General features: G+C 42.6%; 1 protein-coding gene across 1 annotated transcript in view; it reads left to right on the top strand.

The window, feature by feature from the left end:
• The window catches only part of cskl (c-src tyrosine kinase-like), a 53,883-nt gene extending 32,595 nt beyond the window's left edge, over window positions 1-21,288 (top strand). Inside the window, exons 3-13 of the mRNA XM_033628456.2 lie at window positions 3,242-3,355; window positions 6,066-6,178; window positions 9,958-10,177; window positions 14,467-14,560; window positions 15,168-15,233; window positions 15,360-15,459; window positions 15,648-15,738; window positions 16,841-16,914; window positions 17,582-17,777; window positions 19,340-19,426; window positions 19,811-21,288. Coding sequence (XP_033484347.1) covers window positions 3,242-3,355; window positions 6,066-6,178; window positions 9,958-10,177; window positions 14,467-14,560; window positions 15,168-15,233; window positions 15,360-15,459; window positions 15,648-15,738; window positions 16,841-16,914; window positions 17,582-17,777; window positions 19,340-19,426; window positions 19,811-19,993 — 1,338 coding nt within the window. The 3' untranslated portion in view covers window positions 19,994-21,288. The remainder of the gene's footprint in view (window positions 1-3,241; window positions 3,356-6,065; window positions 6,179-9,957; window positions 10,178-14,466; window positions 14,561-15,167; window positions 15,234-15,359; window positions 15,460-15,647; window positions 15,739-16,840; window positions 16,915-17,581; window positions 17,778-19,339; window positions 19,427-19,810) is intronic.
• Window positions 21,289-23,167: the final 1,879 nt, after the last annotated feature.

The raw sequence follows: 23,167 nt of genomic DNA, 5'->3' as shown, positions 1-23,167 counted from the left end.
GCTGTTTTAAAATGTTCACTCATCAAACGCCAACAAACGTAATTAATCAATGGCAATTTCCTTTTAGGAAAGCACACACAGGGTCTTACGTGTGTTAATGAAACTTCAGGTTAAATGTAGCCCATTTTCTTCCCCAGTTTGTGTATTGCACAAGGCTACATGTTAAATTACTTAAGATCCTCAAGGAAATATCCTCAGCAATACATTCTATCTTGTGAAACCAGTTTTCATAAAGTCCTTTTGTCCAAGTGACCAAATGTAAATTAATAACAGTGGAGAAACAAGGTTTCTCTGTATCTACATAACCCTCACCAGTGATCCAAACTCATTATGCAGTACTGACTGAGACTGCATGCGACACATTCAGGTGTACCGTGTGTTGTGAGGAATAAAGCAGCTTGTACAAGGACCTTACCTGCTCACTCACACCTGCTGCTTTGTACTCTGGCTTTCTCATTTCATCTCGTTCCCTCTATTGTGGTATGTTTTTGATCACACCCCCCGTACTGATCTGAGAGTGCAAACTGAATACACAAAGCATCCTTATCCTCGCTGTCATTTACATTCGTATTTTAGGCATGTAGCTGCCACATTTACAGTATTCAGAGTGACTGACAATGAGTGCCGCTAGCCTTTCAAGAAATCTTCAGTAAAGCAAATTCTGAGGCAGCGACTGTGGTGTCATAACTTCATTTAATGTGAGCCAGAGAAAAGGCAATGTCCTTCACAGAAAGCACAGATGATTTTATTCTTTAAAAGACACTGCAGACGCACACAGGGGATTTGATTATTTCCTTTCTGGCTGATGAGACCTCTACTCAGTCGGGTGGAGCTATGCTGGAAATTACCTGAGGTCACAAAGTTAAACATACAGTTAATGAAGGCGAAAGTTGTCCGACCTGTGGTGTGAGATATGTTTAATTTATTAATTTGACATGGCTGTTTATGTATGTTGAAGGCTCATAAAGAGACTTAAGACTGTCCAAGCAGGCATAGGACAAAAGACAGTCAATTACCTTGCACAGGTCAGGAGTAGACACATAAAACTGTATGTAGGAGGGGTTTTTCTAACAATTTGATTCAACTCCTACCCATTGTTTTGTGTATTTAGCACACTCTTTGTATCTTACCAACTACAGTAAGAAGAACATGATAGCTAGCTGGTGACATGGCCACAGTCATCCGTTTTAATAGTACGCTGACTGACTTAATGACATCTACCTAACAAAACAGATGGACTTTTAATTCCTCTAAGCTATGGACTTTAAATAATCAAAATATAGTTTATTTCCTTAAACAACAAGTTAGAATTGACAAGAAAGCTGAGATACATTTTGATTGTTGGACCCGCATATCCTGATGATGATACTGCAGTATCTGCATTTTTATGCCTCCATGCCGACGATAGCCATGGTTTGAGGCGTTATGTTTTTGGGTTGTCTGTTTGTCTATCCCATTCTCGTGAACAAAACATTTCAAGAACACCTCAAGGGAATTTCTTCAAATTTGGCACAAACATCCACTTGGACTCAAGGATGAACAGATTAGATTTTGGTGGTCAAAGGTCAAGGTCACTGTGACCTTGCATCCGCTCCAGTTTTGTAAACATTATATCTCAAGAACACCTTGAGGGAATTTCTTCAGATTTCACACAAACGTCCACACTAATTATGACAAAACTTCACACAAATGTGTAATAGGATATGATGAAGTGATGACATTATATATCCAAAGGTCAAAAATCAACTTTGCTGTGACATCATAATGTTTTGCAACACTTTTCTGGCCATTACTCAACATCATAATTCAGGAAAAGAAGGGGAGACATTTGGTCAGATACTGAATTGGTGACACTTATCTTGGATACCCATCTTGAACCTGTGCTAATTGTATAGATCTTCTGTGCTGCTGGATTGAAGATGTGTGTGGAGTATTCATGTTTTAGAATTTGTAGCTTCTTTGCAGAAACATCCATATTTGAAGCATTGTCGACTGTCATTGCTACATATCAGTTTGGACAGACATGGATGTAAACTGTAACTGCAACTTGAATGGTTTGCAGAGGCATAAAACTGTGAGATGGTAATTCTAGTTACAAGTTTTATGTAGAATCTATGAATATCATGTTTTGGGTGAAATAATCAGCCTAAAAAGGCATAAAATGAAGGAATAACCTTCCTGTTGGTTTCAGAGTTTGCTGTCCAGTCTGGAAACTTTTTTTCTCAACTTCACTGCCTCTGTAGTTCCTGCTCTCTGCCTTTGTAGGGCAGTGCTGCCTGCTCAGCCTCTTGCCAAGATTCATACAACCACCTGGGGGTAATCTGACTTTGAAGTAGGTGGTGTTAGCATGCATAGGCATAGAGATAGATTATTGCCAAGGATCTCTGCCACATCACTTTGCGTGCACTGAATTTAATTTTTGAGTTCTCATCACCTGTTTTGAAAGTGAAGGTTGAAGTTTATAGTGGTCATTGTTGCGAATTACTATTCCTCAAGCCATGTTCAGTTATGTCTTTTTTATCTTTTACCAATTATAAGTTGTGGTGGCATGAGTGAAAATCACATAAGGTCGATGTAAATATCAATTTAGACCTCTGTTTTGTGTTTAAATGGTTGTTAAGAGAGTCAATGTAAGCCCTTTTCCCACTGCACAGAAAACCAGCTAACACCCACTAACATCTGGCTTTTGTATTTACGGGGAAAGGTTACAATCAGCGTTCATTTCCGGAGCAAATGACTTTGCAGTAGTCTCAGGTATTTATCAGCTTCAGCTCTGATCAGCAGTGATGGAAATACAACGCCCAGGTCGAAATGTTAATTTTCATCCCTTTTCCGGTGCAGTGCTTTGATGCGCTGCCATGTAATACTGTCCGTCTCCGTCCAAGCAGTTCTTGAATATCATTCCAAATTAGTCTGCACCGAGTTTGAAAGGGAGACTGAATTAATTACTGGCCTCCATGCTGCTGTCTACTGTTTACTAACCTGTTTTCCAGCACATTCTTGACAGCGAACACAACACACCACAAAAACTAAAGAACAGTGAGGCATACTCTGACAATGGGAAATCTATCAACTATTTGTATAAGATTTTCCATGCCCATCCTCAGTGCCTTGTCACCTCTATTTTTGACTGTGTTGCTGTGTTTTGTAACACGTCTGTCACAAATACCTCAGTTCAGCTCCCCATGCTAAACTGAGTTGCTCCACTGTAATTAATGTTCTCTCTGTCTATTCCTTTAAGGCACCATGGTCGACTGGCACAGAGTGTGTAGCCAAATACAACTTCCAGACTGCCAACGAACAGGACCTGCCTTTCTGTAAAGGAGATTTACTGACCATCATCGGAGCCACCAGGGTAAGTAGACAGGTGGCTCAGAATATATTGGAAATTCTGCACATTGTACTAAAAAGTGCTGAAAGCTGCTATCCAGGCCAAATGATCATTATTCGGGAAGCTTGTACCACCACGTTAACATCCAGACAGTTTTATGTGAATTATCTAATAATAAAAGCTGGATGGAAGTGGCAGCTCAGGCTTACCTTTCCCCAGAGCTGTCAAACACATTGCTGCACCTGTAGGGGAGACTCTCTGCTACATAGCAAGAGACCCATTATTGGCACCTCTATGTCTTCATCTGGCTTCGGCAAGCAACAAATATGGTCTCATATGAGCTGAAACAGAAGAACCTGCCCAAAAGCAGTAAAATCTGGACAGCAAAGTTCTCATTTTCCGTGTTTATTTTTCTGACATTGGAACCTCATGCTCAGGTAGACACTTTATTTACCCAGCTGATAAATGTGCACCTTATTCACTCTCTATGTGTCGCCATATTTTTAACATTGGCTTTAAATTCCCTTGATTATGAAAATCAACAATTATGCAAAATGATCAGTTAGCTCAGATAATCATGTCAGGCCATTATGTTATAATTGCATATGCCTACCCACAACCCACCTCAACACCAGCACAGCTAAAGTTGTCTCTACTGTTCTTCATGTTCCACATTTTATTTAATTTTTCAGATACCAATTTAAAATGATAACAGGCTAAAAGGACAGCTTCTTCTTCTAGCTTGAAATAGTCAATGCAGCAGTTTCATATAACTGACTTGTTTCAGCAAACAACAACAATAATAACTCATAGCAGTGTTTCATGTCTTACTTGGGCTGCAGTACCTGTGTTAATATGTGACGCTTGTCTCAAAGGTCCAGTGTGTAAGATTTAGGGGGATATATTGGTAGAAATGTAATATATAATAAATGTGTTTTCTTTCATGTATAATCACCTAAAAATAAGAATCTTCATGTTTTTGCTACCTTAGAATGAGCTATTTAAATCAACATAGGGAGGGAGTCCTCGTCGACAGAGACTGCAACTTTGCAATGTGATGTTTCTACAGTGGCCCAGAATGGACACAGCGCTCGACAGTGCAAGCGTTTCACTCGCATTTGCGACTAAAAATAGGTGTGTGCGAACTGTAAAAAATATTTAGGGGCACATGTGCGCTTAAAAAAATGAGCCGAAGCAGCCTATATTTTTGTCAATAAAAAAATAAGATAATCTAACCGCAAATGTTGGAGGAACTACAGCCGCCTTCCCTCTTCCCCGTGTGACACGGTTCTGGGCGGTTTTCCAAGCCACTGTCGGCACAATGAATATAAGTCCCACTGTCGGCAGCGTGGAAATAAGTGTGGAGGAAGTGGCGGACTTACGGGGAAGCCTGCTCTGTTCTCCCCGCAGTTAGGGACCGTTCTCCATGGCCAGGCTGTCGGCTGGGTGGGAATAAGTCAAAGTGTGGCGGAGGAGACGGACCAGGAAAAGCGGTGGACCTCCGGGGAAGCCTGCTCCGCTCTCCCCGCAGTTAGGGACCGTTCACCACGGTACTGCTGCTGGGCAGGGTGGAAATAAGTCCTGCAGAGTTTCAGAGGACCTGGAGAATGTTTTAGGATAGTAATAACATTATATAAGATAATCATATTGCAAAGATAATATATATAAGATAATAACATTAAAGACAAAATGAAATTGCAATACTTTTTCAAAACTTGATGATTTTACCTTTCTGTACATTTTGTATACAAATTCATTAAATAATTTTGCTTGTAAATGTCTATTTGCATCACGTTTATTACGGAAAACACATTATTTGAACAATTTACATTGTGCCCCTGAAGTTCTTTGTGCGCTCCTTACTTTTTCAACTTAGGAGCACATGTGCTCCTTGGGAAAAAAGTTAGCGTCAAGCCCTGGGACAAACCAAACACTGACTCTAAATAGGGTCGTTTACTCAGTGTTTTACCAGCTAAATTACTGGGTACATTTTTTTGGAGAGGAGGAGACTTAAAGATATTTTAGCTCCTGTTATAAACCTCCTGAACAATGAACACTAACGGAATTCTGCCCAGGAGAAGTTTCAGCTGGTTGCAATCTGCAATCCTCACCGCTAGATGCCACCAAATCCCCTTAAATCTTACAAACTGGACCTTTTATTTAATTTGAAGTTAAATTATGAACCAATAGTAGTTTATAGTTGAATTGGGATACTAAAAGACAACCAAAAGCTTAACCCCTGCTGCTCATATCCTAATACATTAAAATATCAACAGCCATGCTGCTAACAGTCAGAGCAATCATGCAATTAACAAACTATGCTATACATCAACAAGGCACAAAATAAGTTGCAGTGTATCATCTTGCAAAAAACTTGAGATCCCAGTGAATTCCATCAAAAAGCTCTGTAGCCCCAGTCAGGGGGTTGCGTTTAGGCTAGAGGAGCTCTGTGGCTCCTGTTAATGCTTCAGATATACAGCAGCCCTCACTGCTGCAACAACTTCTGCCCACAAATATGTAATTGAACCAGTGGAGTTAAAGTGGGTTACTGTACCATTCTCGGCTATATGTTAAGTACTGTAGGATTTTAACCCCACTGCTTCGCTTCTGCTACCAACTCAGTGTGTTTAAAGAGGAACATGAGGAACAGGACATGACAGACATGGCGCGTTAACATACCTCAGTTATTAGCATCAGTATTAAGGCTGTATCATTGTGTGTTTGGCTGTTTCAGGATCCCAACTGGTACAGAGCGAGGAACACGGTGGGCAGAGAGGGCACCATCCCAGCTAACTATGTCCAGAAAAGGGAAGGAGTCAAGTCAGGAGGGAAGCTCAGTCTTATGCCGTAAGTATCGGAGGGTAATGGAGGACAAACCCAAATTAGTGTGTGTGTATGTGTGTGTATGGGCTTTGTTGATTGTCTCATGTATTTATTTTGCGACATACACAAACCTAACTCTATTTTGACAGTATTTTTAAAATGTATTGCCAAAGTGAATCTGATGATAGGCAGCAGTGATCAAAATACCAATTTTAGCTATGTGTCTTCTACATCTTTGCCACATACGCTCTCTTTCTTTGTGAAGTGTGTGAACAAGTTGTCATACCCCCGTTCACTTCTGTTCCCCGCAGCGTGGGAAGATGTAGTGTTGATTTCAAAAGTCAGGCAAAGCATCAAAAGATGGAAATTCCAACTTTTACAGTCTTTTAGTTTGTGCTGCGTCTTCTCTTGTCGGTGTCTGGCTGCCACAGAGGCCAGGACCAGCTGTGCACTACATTTGAATCGGGCTCTTTGAAACAGCAGCGATTTCAAAAAGAGGAAAAACATAACGAGAGGCATATGCAAATGAAGTGAGACAGGAAAGCCGTGAGCACACAAGCTGCCACAGTATCATCACATAGCTATGAGATGTTGTCATCTGAAAATTGCCAAAGCTTTTGTGTGCATCCTGCAAGTGATAATAAACAAGAATTTTAACTTAACAGGTTAGTAGAAGGAGTTTTTAATTCCAGTGTTTCACGGATCAGAAAAAGGGGTAGTTGCTGTCCTGTGAGAAGTGATGCACTGTGAGATATGCTCCACCATAAATGTATTGAAATTAATATAGCATTCTGAAAGTCAGACCCAACCTTTAAATACATTTATCTAAGTTTATCAGTGTTTCTAGTATTATGCTTTTGTGCTTCTGCAGAAAAGACAGTTTAGTGTTCTCTCTCCAAAACCAGATCAGCCATAAGCACAGAAGTCTTTAGTTCAACCGTGCTTATAGAGTTGATGGTACGCCACTGTAACATCCTGTTGGCAGGAAACATTTAAACAGACTTTTGACCCTCTTTGTCTCACTCCATCAACTGCTGCTGAAAGCTTTAACCTCTCCTTTTGCCACCACTCATGCTGCCTGTCTGCACCATTTTGAAAGTGGTCACTGGGTCACCCAGCTCTGCCATGTTGCTGCGTGTGGTCTGAAGAGGCCTAATGGTAACTTTAAATTAGCCTTGCGCAGCTATGAGGGCTTTGTGAACACAATAGCAGCATGAATTACTAAACTCCAATGCAAGCTCTGACTTTGCCGGAGTTCTGATTAGATTCATCTTCACCGAGAGATGGTCACATTGATTGATCTTGCAATTATTCCTGTTGTCTGACAAGAAGTCGATTTTCCACTTTAGTATGGCCGTTACCAATTCTCTTCACAGTATGTTTTTCCTATAAATGTTTGTCTTTGTTGAGGGAAAATTGAGAGAAATGGCTGACATCCGTCAATACTACAGCCTAAGTAGACTCTGGCACTAATTTTCCTTTGATTTAAAGGAACGATTAGACTCCCAAACATTTTGCATGGTTACACTTGCTGACCTCATGTTCTCGCTGCTGCTCTTGAGATCACTGCATAGTTAAGTGTTTGTTTTTTTTCTCAAAACGTTCAAGTCATCAGAAGTCATTCGTCTGGAGCCATTAACTGTAACCCACAGGGACTTGTTGAATTAGTCGTGAATCGCTAACAGATGTCTCAGTGAAGACCTCTCCCTCTCTTCTGAGTTACATAAGGGTTCAGCTGTGGTCCTCTGTCCCTGTTCTCGCCCTGACCGATTGATACTCAGCAGCAGATAGAGTCATCGCCTCCCTCGCTGGCATCTAACAGCTTGCTCTCTCTGCTGCCCCCGTGTGGCAGACATTTGCCACACATAACAGCACCACCCCTAAAGAAAGCCGAGGGGTTTAACCCCGCTGTCGTTTTGTCCTGTTGTCCCCACCAGGTTGTTTACCACATTTTTGTGCCTTTTCTTATTCCAGTATGATGCAATGTATGAAAACTGCAGTTAATTGGTGTGGACAGAGCAACTAGTGTGTGTCCACCAAAGGGCTATGTGTGTCTCTGGGCCGTCCACGCTTGGCGCCCGCTCTCGGATTAGTGGGAGTTAAGGAGCTGCTGTCCATCGGAGAAGCTGCCTGCACTGATCTAATCAACTCAACCCGTATTAAGCTGCTTTACCACAACGGCCTCCGCTGTCTGAGGAGGCCGAGTACCAGGAGGAGGAGGAGGGAGTGATGGAGGCAGCCACAGGAAAACAGGCTAAATCAATTATAGCTGTTGATTACCACCCATTCACTAGCCAAGACGGGTGGAGAGACCCTGTAGGCTACTACTGTGTGCAGCTTAAACGACCTGTGACATAAGGAGGGTCATAAATTGATGGGATACGGTGCATTGTTTTGTGGTGGAGGTTGCCGGGATGATGGTGTGTTAGTGCTCAGGACCACATGTCTATACAGGCAGAAGATATGTAAATTCCAAATCCTTACAGTGAGGACTTTGATTTTCTTACAGTCTAACTGTATTTTATTGAGATATTTAAGATATGTTACACTTGAACAGTTGCAGATCACAGGTCAGAGAAAGAAGAAAACCTACAATACTAACAATCATGTTAACAGAGATACAAATCTATAGGTTTCTCTGTTCTTTATAAACACCATATTCTGAATATGATCCAAAGAAGGATATTAATGTGTATGTAAACGCACTCACTGTAATGCAGCTGTCTAATCCATCCATTAGCAGCCTATAGATATACCCAGCAGGCCATATGGTGAGGTGGAAGCAGTTATGCAGCCAGCAAAGCAAGAGCTTTATTTCTTCTCAGAGCACGTTAAAGCCAGCGCAGCTCTGAACAGCTTTTTATCTCTGCTGAATCCTGAGTTAAATAAATTTTTTAAACTCTCAGTCAGTCCATCTCCTGGTCTCCCTGACCTCAGCCGGGAGTGGATGACTTGGTCCTGTCTTACCCACCACCACCTCGTCTGAGCACTTTTTGCATTTTCCTGTTATTGCAGCGCCTGCGTGTCAGCTTCCGACTCTGCCTCGGGTTCCTTGTGTGTGTGCGTCCATGCGTGTGTGATTGTGAGCGCCATGTTTCCTGTTGTTTGGGTTCAGGTACTTTCTCACCGGCTCCCGGAGTTGAGACGACCCCGCCCTCTGCTCCGCTCAAGCTGAACCAACTGGAAGTGCTGCTGCCGGCTTCCCATTACCGCTGCGCTTTTGTTTTTCACTTCTCATTTCAGAGGAGGGCTGCAGGCCATGATTGGTGGAAGTGGATCCTTTTGTCTGGTTGACGAGTGTAGTGAAAATGACCTGTTTGATCTGTTGTAGGGAGCGTTGGAGGATTTAGGCCTATCTGATGTTGTTAGCACTGACACAGAGCAGATGAGGATTTCAGTTGTTTGTCACAACTGAAATCCTCATCTGCTCTGTGTCAGATGAGATGAGGAGATGAGGATTTCAGTTGTGAGGATTTCAGTTGTTTGTCACAAGAACTGGCACTTGTGGTATCTCTGTGCATGGATCAGATTTGTCTCTTTATTGTCCACGATTGTTACATCAACTGTGTGTGTGTGCTCATGCAAACAGTACATGCCAGTTTTTGTCAGTTTTTGTCCTCGTCTGTCATTTTTTGATGCGTGATTCACCGTCTCCTCCTCAATAACTCTCTCCTTTCACTTTTTCTCCCTCTTCATTTCTCGCTCTCCTTATTTTTCCACGCTATCTCTCCATTGTTCTTCAATTTTTTTTCCTCCTGTCCCTGTCTTGTTTCTAATTTTCTGCCCATCTTCTCTCCTTGCAGCTGGTTTCATGGGAAGATAACTCGAGAGCAGGCTGAACGGCTCCTCTACCCTCCGGAGACGGGCTTGTTCCTGGTGAGGGAGAGCACCAACTATCCTGGCGATTACACGCTGTGCGTCAGCTGCGATGGCAAGGTGGAACACTACCGCATCATCTACCACAATGGCAAGCTCACCATTGATGAGGAGGAGTATTTTGAGAACCTCATGCAGCTGGTTGAGGTGAGGGACAACAGAGAACATAGCTGCCATTTCTGCTCCTATTTTTTCTTCACATGGTACCCTTGATACCCATAATACACTTGGCTCTCAGTCTGGCAGATGAAAAGGATAATTGGCCACTCATTATCAGTGCCAGTTGGTTGGTTTGTCTTTAAACTTAATAATAGCGGGAACCGAAAGTCACAAGTGTTCAGCTGAACCGCAGAGAGAGCGTGTAAAGAGAGTTGTTTGTTGGAAAATGAAACCTTTGACATTTATGAACAGAATGCCAGTGGTCACTCGTGTTTCATGTGGTTCCAGGAGATACTTCCTCTCTCCTGAAAGTCAGGACAACATTTTCAAATGCATTCTGCCCTGAAACAGCTGCTGTGGCAGAAAATGGGATTTAGAATGTAAATTCCACAAACTTTTTACCACATCACTACTTTCTTCAAGAAGCCTGAGGAGCCTAAACAGTTAGTCGATAAACAGGAAAACCATCTGCAACTATTCTGATTATTGAGTAAATGTTTTACAGCCTCTTAGTTGTGAGGATTTGCTGCTCTTTTTTGTCTCATGTTATCATAAACTTAGTTTAACAAAACGTAATTTGCGGTAACATCAGCGTTTTCTGGGGGAGCACCATTCCCTTGTTAGCAAAATGACCAAAATGTGTCCCTGTTGTTAACCTGCCATCCCTCTCTCTAACCCTGGGTCTGGATTCAAACCTAAGACCTATAAATTACTGAGAATTATTCATTTGTGATGGAGCGTTTCTATTGACACCAGCGCAGCATTTGTAGTGCTGCTTTAATGACCAGGAATCTCAAAAACCATTTGCATGTTGTAAATCATTCCGACGCGATGCTTCTCAGTCAGTCAAATCTGTGCATTACGATAAGCATTGCGACCACAGTGAGGGAGATACACACACAGGGGAGAGACGAGATGAGAGATAACTGTGAGATAAACAAGTGAGTCAGAGAAAAGTATTTTCACATGGCATTTTCTAAAAAGAGGAAAGAAACTTCCTCCCTGTTAAAAATTAACAAATAACCTACTGAGGATGTCACATTGGACTCTGGGGGAGATTGTGACGGGCATTTCTCACCGTTTTCTGAACTTCTGACATTCTTTCGGCCAAATGAGTCATCAAGAAAGTAATGTGCGGATTTATCAGCGATTAATAAATAATCAGAATGCCCTGTGAGCTCATGTTTTCCGCTTAGATGTAGATACTTCCCCAAAAAGTCAACAGTGAGAGGAATAGGTGGGATATATGCCTTCAACTGTCTCCCTTTGTTTCAAGAAATGTTTATGTTGTCAAAAGTCTGTTTTTTGAGGCCATATTTAAATTCTTTGTATATATTTATGATCTTATGTTTGAGACTTGGAATCCATCTTCCAATTTTTATGCCAGTATTGACAATTAAGAAAATTAAATCAATCATGCAGCAGTGTGATTGCATAACTCTGTAAACACAAGACATACACACACACTCATATATTCAGTGTCCCCAAGGAGTTTCCCTAAAAATCAGACTCAAGTACATGTTTACATTCTTCAAAAAGCTGTCTGATCCTCTCACTCTCTGTCTGTTATCTGAACGCCGGTTCAGAGGAAGGACATGGAGAGGGGAGTTCAGGAGACATGATGGTAGAGGGAGAGAGAGAAAGAAAGAAAGAGAGAGAGAGAGAGAGAGAGAGAGAGAGAGAGAGAGAGAGAGAGAGAGGCCTTTCATCCTCTCAGATAAAGGGAAGAGCTGGATTGGCGGCTATCACGCTTTTAATTGGACCTCATCTCTTTGCCTTGCGGGGCGTTGGAAGTGGACGACAGGAATGTGCCAGCTGGCACCGAGACCATCTACATCCCTGATGCATTTTTGTTATCAGCCACCCACAATCTCTAACTCTCCATCTCTATCCTCCTCTCTCTTGTTCACACCCTCCAGGCTTGGTTCTGCCTCCACTTCCTTTCTCCACCTCCCTCCCTCCTTCTCTTTCTCTCTTTGTGCTCCCTCGTGGATACCTGGCATATTGCTTTCTTTCCTCCTCTCTTTGTTATCTATCTCAGCCTCTTTCTCTGCTTCCCCTTCCTGCCTTCCTCTCTCTCTCTTTCACCCGATCTCACTATATCTTTATCCTCTCCCTTGTCTGCATTCCCCCGTGTCTTCTCTTTCTCTCTATAATAGGCTATGAGAGGATGCCTTGCATTCTTGTGTGTTTATCCGGCTTGCTCATCGTCTCCCTGCTCTGCCTGCCCTGCTCTTATTGGCCTGTCACAGCAGGCTTCACACGGACCTGCATATACACTCTGCACGCATACATATATCCTGGCACACCCAGGCCTCCTCTCTGTCAATCACAACATCCACAGTGATGTTCTGTATGTCAGTCACATGGATGCAGTGATGCTGCTGAAGTGAGATGGAGATGGCTCCATATGTTATTTACGAAGGGTGTGACAGCACGGTAAAAGTATTTTCAGCCACAATGCTCATTCTGTATTTTTGCGCTGTGATTACACCCTTCTGATTTAATTACATATGGGAAGACCTTGATTTATCCAGCACCATTGTTTACTAAAAATATATTTTCATGCATTAACAGACTGAATTTATGTAACTGTAATGTGTTAAACAGGCAGTATTAATTATGCAACATGTCTGCACTGTACATTCTCCATGATGATCTTGAAAACACTGCACATATAATCACAAATAATACAGCTACATCACATGAATGCTGAAGGAAATCTAAATATGTGTATAGACATGTATGTGTGGAGAGTGGTGTGGTTGTTATTCCACATATGTGGCTTTATGTGTGATTGTCAGTGCTGAATAATGTAGTGGAGCTGACCCCTCCTTCACCATGCTGCCCCCTGGTGGTTGCCACACAAACTTACACTGTGGTCAATTCGCCATGCTGCAATTGTGTAACATTGGTTTAGCTGTTGATGGGTACCCTTCTTTTTTTGCTTTATTAATTCAGTGATCACACAGAGGTTTGATGACCCATGTGTGTTAGGAAGACACTGATTCACAGTTTGTCTCACACATATAAATGTCTCCAAAGTGGGGCATTTGCATTCATAAATAGTCTAACAGGTTATGATGATGACGAGCAGATATTGACGGGTCGTTTGGTTTGCTGTGTTTCTGGGGGTGAAGGATCACATGCATTGAACTCTCCCACACCCACACACTTCTCCTCTGCCGCTGGTTCCCACAATAAACTTCGCAGCTCCCAGCAGGGGAGCTACTCTGGAGTCTTCCTCAACCGCCTAACGCATTCTGTCAGTCATCAGCAGAGGTTCATTCATTTCTAAAGACAGATCCTGTTACCTCAATTGATGTTTGATTGCAGTACAGATGCTCTGGGTTTCAGTGAATTGCATTTATTCTAATTCATGGTTGTGTATGAATCAGCTTTCCATGATGATCTAAACCATCCATATCCGATGAGATAAGTGTCAAACTGCAGAACTTAATCACCATTATGTTTGCATTTGTGACGTTATGATAAGGATGATGGGCTGGTTGCAGCTCAGCCCAGGTGCATCCCCCAGTAATCCCCCTTGGAGTTGGAGCTGATCAGAGGAGCACAGTGTTAAAAAAAAAAGCAGCACTTCACTGCAGCAACACTGGCATCTCAGTTAGTTGACCTGGTCGTTTGACCTGGTCCTATGATGGAATATAACTCCTGTTCCAGTCAGAGCCCCTAAACTTTTGTTGCACTAAGTACCATACCCTCTTCTTACACATGGTCTACTTATCTCCTCCTGTTTTATTTCATCTTTTGTATGGAAATGAGGCTTGGATTCCCTCAAGACAACCATCCTTCTCTTTAACAGTGATGCATGTTGGATCTCATGCTCTCTGTCTTTGGTGAAAGCAAACACCACCGATATCGCGTATATATTAAATCACCTGAGCCCCCGCACATCAACTCTTACCTGAATCTTCTTTTCATCACGACTTTCATGTTCTTCTGTAGAGAGTTGCTGGAAACATCCGCCTCACTTTTGTTTTGCATATCAAAAGCTTGTGCACAGATTCACCATTCAGATTTAATCTTTGATCATCAGTCCTTGATCATTCAACTTGGTCTACGGTGGCAGAGTGAGAGTGAGCTATTACAGAATATACTGCTGACTGTTCAACATTAGAGTTATAAGAAAAAATCAGACAGTGAAACCCTTTGTGAAAATGACAACCTGGGTTTTTATTATTTCCAACACTTATACATACTAACTTCTGTCTTTACATATTGAAAATGCATTGAATTCTCTCTAACTCTGTCCACAGCACTACACCAAAGATGCCGATGGCCTTTGCACCCGGCTGATTAAACCCAAGTTGATGGAGGGAACAGTGGCAGCACAAGACGAGTTCTCCAGGAGTAAGGATACACTGAGCTCATTACACTGCTCTACAGGGGCACTGGCACCGATGCACACAGAGACATTATTGTGTTTATATACTGTCACAAGCATACAGTCTGTGGCACATGCACAGCATACCGACAAAACCTGCATCTCCTACAACATTCCACTATCTTCCTCGTCCTAATAGCATTAATCATTAGAGGGTAATTAATCTCTGTGCGTCTGGGGACGACTGCTGGGCTTCACCAGTTCCCAAGGTCAATCTGAGTCTTCCTCCACCTCCATCTCTCTCCATTGCTCTTTGTGTACACATCTGACCCAGCTAACTCGGAACACCGGATAACTGGGAAAAGCTAAATGTTTGAATATATCAACACTTTTTCTCCCAAATGAAGATAAATCATTCAGGAAGAAGAAGAAGAGGGTGTTTGTGAAACTCACTAATGAATATTTAAATACATTTCCTAGTTCCATAGTTCTGGGTTTGCAGAATCATAGAAATGTGCTCTGATTGTTAATACATGGTCTTCTCTGTGTGTTTTACGGTAATGTCATTAGACTCATAGCATGATTGTTGTTGACTGTGAAGTCTGCTAAGTGTTGTCTGTCCTCTCTTGGCAGGCGGCTGGGCCTTGAACAGAAAGGAGCTGAAACTCCTGCAGACCATTGGCAAAGGAGAGTTTGGAGGTGATGAATTGATTTCAGAAGGATCTTTGCATCATTTAATTTCATACATCAGAGCCATAATAACAGAGACCAAGGTCGCCTTGCATATTTTACTAAAAACTTCACCCTGTTGTGTGTCTTTGTCAGATGTGATGGTTGGAGACTACAGAGGGACCAAGGTTGCGGTCAAGTGCATCAAAAATGACGCCACAGCGCAGGCTTTCATCGCCGAGGCCTCTGTCATGACGTAAGATCCTCCAACTCTTGCTCTGTCCTTCACGCCACCTACAAATATGTTTGTGTGTCTGTGCGCACACAGGCACACCTTTCTCTTTCAAGTACTTTTTCATCAGATGTATCCTTTTGTGGACACAGTTGTTTTCCAGCATGCTAATGCTTGATTTTTTTTTTCTTTTCCTCTGCTGTTTTGTATAGGCAACTGAGGCACAACAACCTGGTGCAGTTGCTAGGGGTAATTGTGGAGGAAAGGAGCAGTCTCTACATTGTCACAGAGTACATGGCTAAGGTTTGTCACGTGTTTATTACTAAATCTTTTTTCATAAGCAGACAGCAAAATTGCTGCTAAGCAAAACAACTGCTGGCGGTACCCAGCAAACATTTAGAGGCTGAATTACCGTTGTTTGAACATCCAACAAAGATGTCCCATTATGGTTCAAAAATAGTTCAAAAAGTAAAGCTATGCTAATGTCCGTGACGTTACTTGGCCGTCAGCTGGACGTCCTTTGTGAGCATCCCAGCAATGTCAAAATACAATATTAAAATGACCAAATAATAAACTTTCACCCAGATGGGACTCAAATTCTGCTCTCCTTGGTTAAAGAACTGTACCCTATCCATTCATCCACCACAGCTCTGTATACGCATAAACTCTGTCAGTATCTTATACTATGTCACCTGACTTTCTGGCAGAAAGCCCTGAAGGAAAGCTGTGATCAAAGACAGCCTGGATAAAGATCTTGGCTCTTAGAAAAACCACAGTCTTAAAACAATGACACAGGAATATAATTGACATGTCATAAATAGCATAAAAATTGTAGTGGACGTCAAATTGTCACTAAAATGTCGCATAAATAAAAAAAGATACATGCATTGGGGGGTTTTTTCATGGCAACAATACAATCAGTATTTCCTGGTTTGAAACCCAGGTCTAAATGGACCATTACTGGACGTGGAAACAACAACGTAACCATCTAGCTGTCTGCATCATAACCGCTTTGCAGTATTTGGTGTCCGACTGCAACTATTTTTGGCCAGGAACACAACGTCAGCATCCAGATCTTTGCTGGGTAGCTTCACACTTACTGTACAGATATTAAAGTAGTATCAGTTGTCTTATCTCACATCTTCCTTGTAATGTCATATATGGAACCCAGAATGGCAATGTATACAATTAAGCTAATATGAACAATTTTCTTAATAACAAATAGGAATGAACAGTGTATATAAGAAAAGACTTGATATTTGAATGACAATTGTTCATGTTTCGAACATAGTGTTGTCCCATGTAGCTCAGCTGAGAGTAAACCGACACTTTTGGGGTCACAGATTTGTTTTTCACCAGAACCATCCGTGCTAAAAATGTCCTCCTTCTCTGAACTGTGTCACAGGGCAGCTTAGTGGACTACCTGCGCTCCCGAGGACGGACCGTGCTCGGTGGAGACTGCTTACTCAAGTTCTCACTGTGAGTCCTCTTCATCTCTCTTCAAGCACTTACTGCAGAAAAGACAAACGTTTAATCAGCACAGCTCAGGGTTTAGAGCTAAACTGCTGCTTTTTTGCTGTCAGAATCTGAATAGAATTTCAAAAGAACAGTGTCACACTCTTGACTGGGAACATGAAAGAAGCCCTTTGCTTACACAAGCAGCCATCATGCAGGTTGTTTGCCTTGATAAATAGCTGCTTTATCTGCAAGTCATTCAGCTGCTGCTTGAACCCAGCGCAACTTAAAATGAGTGCAACCATTACATAAGTGTAAACACTCAGATCAGTAGGCAGAAAAACATGCATCCAGGAGGAAGTATTCATAATTTAATTTCAGTACGAGCTTTGTAACCCTTGAATGAGCTTGTTAGAGATGTGTGAGGGATAAGATTTTAACCACACGAACATGAGGCAAGTAGAAGAGTATAAGTAATGTGCAATTATTCTCTGATTTAGCCAGTTTTACCTCCTCCACTGCATTAATGATATTTGCACTACAGTTGTCACTTAATGTGCCCTGGTAAGTCTTAACCACAGCCACAAATATGTCCACACAGATTAAGGAGTAGATGCATACCTGTGGGTTGTTATGATTTTAGTCATCCCGTCCTCACTCATCATCTCTCCTGTCTCCCTGTGGCACCCAGTGATGTGTGTGAAGCCATGGAGTACCTGGAGGCCAACAACTTCGTCCACAGAGACCTGGCAGCTCGAAACGTGCTGGTGTCTGACGACAACATTGCCAAGGTCAGCGACTTTGGCCTCACCAAGGAGGCCTCCTCCATACAGGACACTGCCAAGCTGCCTGTCAAATGGACCTCCCCCGAAGCACTAAGAGAGAAGGTGAGAGACGACGAGGGGTGGACGGGTAGCAGACCTCAGCTAATGCGCTGTCGCTTTCTTAGCATTTGTTTTCATCTGCTCCACCTACTTTCATTTGAGCACAGCATAAGGACGATTTAAAGTAGTTAAAGCTGGAGTGCAGAACACTTGTCTCCCTCCTCTGGCAGTGAGAGTAATTACACAAACACTGTCGATGTGTGCCTAAAACATATGCCTGCAGGTGAGCTCGCTGCACCTCTCCCACCCCAGGAGCGCTCTCTTCAAGTCTTGTTTGATTTTAATCCTTCCTCTGAACACAAAGTTCCTTTTTATCTGGAGCAACCCCTCCAGAAACTTTTCATGGATGGCTCTTATGGTTTTTTCTGCCATAGCTTCGGCCATACTTAAAGCTGCTGCTCTCTTGCTATGGTCTCTCATCTCATCTCTCCCTAAACAGAATCACTCACACACAGATATTAGATGCATTAAGAAAACTAAAACAAAAAGGCGTACCAAACAGAAAAGACAACAAAAATATAACAAATCTAGCATAAATAAATAAATCTATGCGTCTGGTTGTGGTAAAAGGCATCGCTTCCGGTGCGCCTGCACGGGAAAGCTGCCAAAGACACCCAACAACTACACCCGACAACGAGACTGTGAAATATAGAGAGCTATCTCTGGCGGCGATAGGCTGAATCAGCGCTGTGGGAACTTGTCTGGCAAAGGCTTGAATGTAACAGACGTTCATTTATATGTAACAGAAGAAGATATACTTTATTAATCCCAGAGAGGAAATTCAAATTTTTTAATATGTTGTCATATACACACAGGCCTGAAATACACACACATGCACAAACAGGATATACATGCATGAAATGGAGAGATGAGTGAGGGGGCTGCCCATGGACAGGCGCCATGAGCAGCTGGGGGTTCAGTGCCTTGCTCAAGAGCACCTCGGCAGTTGCCAGGAGGTGAACTGGCACCTCTCCAACTACCAGTACACGGGCCATGCTTTATTTCGGACGGGGAAGAGAAAATTCTTAGTCAGGAAAAACTGGCAGGTGCAACAAATTCTCTTAAATCACCCATTCGTGCCATTTAAGAGCAAATCTGTTCATCCAGGTGTTTTTTTGCACGAGGCCTAATGTGTTAATAGAAAAGCTTAGATAGCTTTTATCTGACATTTTGCTCTTGGAACCTGTTTTGTTTACCAGTTCAGGTGGACTGGAATCCCATTAAGGGCTTTGTTTGATAGCAGCAGTTTAACTAAGTGGCAGCCTGCTGCTCCTTCATTTTCTACTCTTAATCTTCCAAATCTGCGTGTGCACATGCTCTTTGGATCCTGTGCTGACATGGAATTTCAACTCACTGAGCACATGGTGTTTGTGTTTATTCTCATACTCTTCACACATAATAATTTGGAGTACTTGAACTACAAAAAAAACACTACAGCAAACAAACCAATTCTGTTTTTTACAGATGGAGGAAGCACAAAATACCTAAGCTGCTCTCTGACTGCCTTTGTGTGATGTGTGAATTCAGGCTCCCCCCTCTTTTTTTTTTTTTTTTTTGTCTAACAGAGGTTTTCCACCAAGTCAGACGTCTGGAGTTACGGAATCCTACTTTGGGAGATCTACTCCTTTGGGCGCGTGCCTTACCCTAGAATTGTAAGTACCCAAACACCAGATTTCTGTGGCTCGTCGAGGTCTGAGGGTATACCAGCAGATGGCAGGCTTCATTGCTGGGACCAGTGCTTATTTGTCTTATTTATTCTTGTACAGGATTAGTGAAGTGTCTTGTACGTTTAGTGCTGACCTCAAAATAATTAGGTCTGTGCCATTAGATTGCTGGAGCAGGTGATGAAAATGTGACGCAATATGGGCTGTGTTATGAATTATTTCTGCACACTTCACCACTTGTGACATTTACATATTTAGTTATTTGTTGTGCCTGGGATGTTGTGATGCAGTTGAGTCAGTTGCACCAGCTGAACATCAATCACCATGTTAATGTGGAGAGTCTGTCAGCATTGCTCTGTCTCTGTCTCTCAGCCATTGAAAGAGGTGGTGCCCCGGGTAGAGAATGGATACAAGATGGACGCCCCAGATGGCTGCCCGCCCGTGGTGTACGACCTGATGAAGCAGTGCTGGACCCTGGACGCCTCGGTGCGGCCCTCTTTCCGCATGCTGAGGGAGAAGCTGCAGCATATCAGAGCTAAGGAGCTCTACCTGTGAAGAGGAGGCCCAGGGGGGGGCGATGGGGGGAGAGGAGGGGGGTGAGACACAGCCCAACACAGCTGTAAAGTGGGAGGAGGAGGAAGAGGAGAAGGAGAAGAAGAAGAGGGACCACAGCGCCTTCCTCCTGCCTGCCTAGCCTGTTGACCTGTGGGACTGCCATACTGTACCCCCCTCCCCCAACCTCAGGTGTCCCCCTCCCCCCTCTGCTTCTATACAAGGACTGTTTTCCTGTTTGTGTTGTATAGCTTTTGCCAGACAGTTCCCTCTTCTCTCGATGGGCCACTGCTCTCCCCTCCTTCTCTACCTGCCACTGCTCACTCACTCTCTCTCTGTCTCTCTCCTCTCTTGGTCCAAGTTTCTCCTCTTCTTCTACCTGGAAGATCCCTTTTCTTTCTTATGTTTTCCTCCCCTCCTCCTCTCCTAAACATGGCATTAACTAAAGGGGAGGCTGGCCTTTTCCTCCACGTTTGTCAGGTGCTCTTTCTTCTTCCCTCCCTCCCTCCATCATTCCTGGATCTCTGTATCACCATGTGGCTCTGCATGAATTCAACCCAGCTCTGTCATTCCATCCTTCCTCCCTTCCTCCCTCCCTCTCTCCCCTCAGCATGGTGTCAGGTGTGGGGCCTTCGCTCTGTGCTAAAGTGCCTCCAGTCTACAGAGCTCCAGACTTCCCTCCAGCACGTCTTTCAACTGGACTGTTGTGGTTTGATTTTTTTTAATTACTTTTTTTAAGAAATCTTTTTTATTGCTTTCTTTTTTTTTCAGGGAGGTTATCAAACCATTTTATTTTTTAGTGCCGTCTCCCCCACCTCCACCATCACCCATCAGACTGGGGACTTTTTTTTTTTTTCACCACGTATTCATGAAGAGAGCATGAACAGGAAAAGAGAGGATTTGGGGGCCAGTATCATGTTCGTCCTCCAACCAATACAGCCCGGAGGAGTGGTGGGGGGGGGCAGGACAATAACAGGAAACCGGGGAGAGGCAGTTCACAAACATGGTTGATTCATCATACGTGGGCTTGTTTTTATATCAAAATATATTTAAAGGATTAAAAAAAAAACAAAAAAGAACAAGGAAAAAACTGACTGGGGCGGAGAGTTAAAAAAAAAAAAGGAGGACTTTCAGAAGCCAGGAGTCTCTTGGCGTTAGGAATGTTCAGTGTCTCTGTGAACGCTGGGGTCGGGGTGGTGCATGCTGTGTGTGAGAGGCCTTGGGTTCAACTGTCAGTGCTTTCAATGTTCATTGTTTTATTATGCTATCATGATTATGAATAAATCATTCCATCTGAACTGTGTGGACACACCTGCATCATTATATTAGTGCGTATGTGTGTGTGCGAGAGAGCGAGTGTACAAACAAGCACTTTTCCGACCATGCATGTGCAGTTATTTGTGAGGCTGGGAACTAAACGCACACTGTTGTAGGGTTTAAAGGGTCCTTAACATTTGTGTATCGATTATTCGCACTGTGTTATATTTGTCTTGAAGCCTTTGGTGAACAAAGAATCCACAAATGGAGGAAATTATTGAGAAATGTAAGTAAAAGAGGTTCATATTTAACAACAGCAAAATTATGTCAAAACATTTGTTTACAAACTCTCATACAACTTGTGGAGTATAATCCGAGTCAGATATATCAAGTCGTATTTTCAAAGCCAGACTCCATTAACAAAAGCATTGATTTTACGTCACTGAACACAGGAGCTGCTGGGCTACCACTGCCTTGATCAATTAGTTTGTTTGTGTAATTGTGTGACTTTGCTGAATGTGAACTAAGCAAAGTCCCACAGTAATGCAAACAAACAAACTGATCAGGGCAGAGGGAGACTAGCAGCTCCTGTGTGCAGTGAGGTATAATTATTGTTTTTGTCAATGGAGTCTGGCTTGGAATTTCATTCACTGTTGGAAAAAGGCAGTCTGTTCGAAAGTACTGAGCATACGACTGGATAAATGAGAAGAATTTTCTCAATTTTTTGATTCATAATTCATTGGAGACATGCGAGAAAAACATTCTCTTCACAAATTCAGCGTAACACGGGGTAAGTAACTGACATACGAATGATCATTTGGGGGATGAAGTATGTCCTTAACACACAGGATTTTAATTCTATTACATTATCTGGAGCCCACAGTGGAAATATTCAACAGCAGGACGATGAATAGTAATATAAAATAGTAATAGCCGTAATTTAACTCAGGAAAGTCGATTGAACTTTTAGCTGGTTCATATTCATATTCTTCCACACAGCCACACCTGAGAGCTTCCTGTCACAGTGCCAGCTTACTCAGCAGCTCCACTGGAGCATATCAGGGTTAAGTACCTGGTTCAAAGGCACCTTCCTAGTAATCGTTAATAAAGAGGGTGAAGGTTTGTCATTCATTCTCTCTAATAAGATCTTTCTGGCCCATCTCCTTTAAAATGGAGACCATAAGAACACTTGTCAGAGTGCAACATAATTTGCAGCCCTTGTAATAGAAAGTATGTGGAGATATTTAAGGGGGATGGAATGGAAAATACTAAAGGATAGGTTCATGTTTTTTAGCAAGTCTGTCTTAAAACAATATTCACATGCACATATGAACATGTTTTGGTCGCAGTAATCATTTCTTCTGTTCACACTCACCATGTAGAGATTCCTTACTAACTAAAAGGGTAAGACAGAGTACTGAGGCCCAGCCAGGTTTTGAGATAGAGACCAGAAACCACAGAATTTAAACTAGGGTTTTAAGGTTTTGAGGATCTCTTCATGAGGGGTCTGAGGTGACTTACCAGGTGGTAAATGTTTCATCACTATCTTCTCAACAGGTTTTGTCTTATTTGTAAAACGCTGACTTGTTTTTAGCATCCCTGTCCCCCTGAATCACATCAAACCTGAAAGAGAAAATAGTTCTTGATTGAACTATTCAGAGCTGCCTGTGAGAAGGATCACGAGACAAAGTGAATGTGAACTGATTCTCTAAAGAAGTGTGTCTCGCATCTGTCTCGAAGCCTAATCTCTTCACAGATGTACAGCTATAAATAAATCCTCTGGTGATCATCTTTTGATAGCAGAAGTGCCATGAACAGGTGGTGAAGTGTCAGCAGAGCCTTATAGGTGTGAAGGAGTGTTAGTGTTGTGTCAGCTGAGCAGTTCCCAGCGGGTAACACGAAGCAGGGTTCAACTGTGCT

Source organism: Epinephelus lanceolatus, chromosome 2 (genome assembly GCF_041903045.1).
Source record: "Epinephelus lanceolatus isolate andai-2023 chromosome 2, ASM4190304v1, whole genome shotgun sequence".
NCBI classification, from domain to species: domain Eukaryota; kingdom Metazoa; phylum Chordata; class Actinopteri; order Perciformes; family Serranidae; genus Epinephelus; species Epinephelus lanceolatus.
The sequence above is the reverse complement of the archived record's forward strand: the minus strand, read 5'-3'. Positions and strand labels throughout refer to the sequence as shown.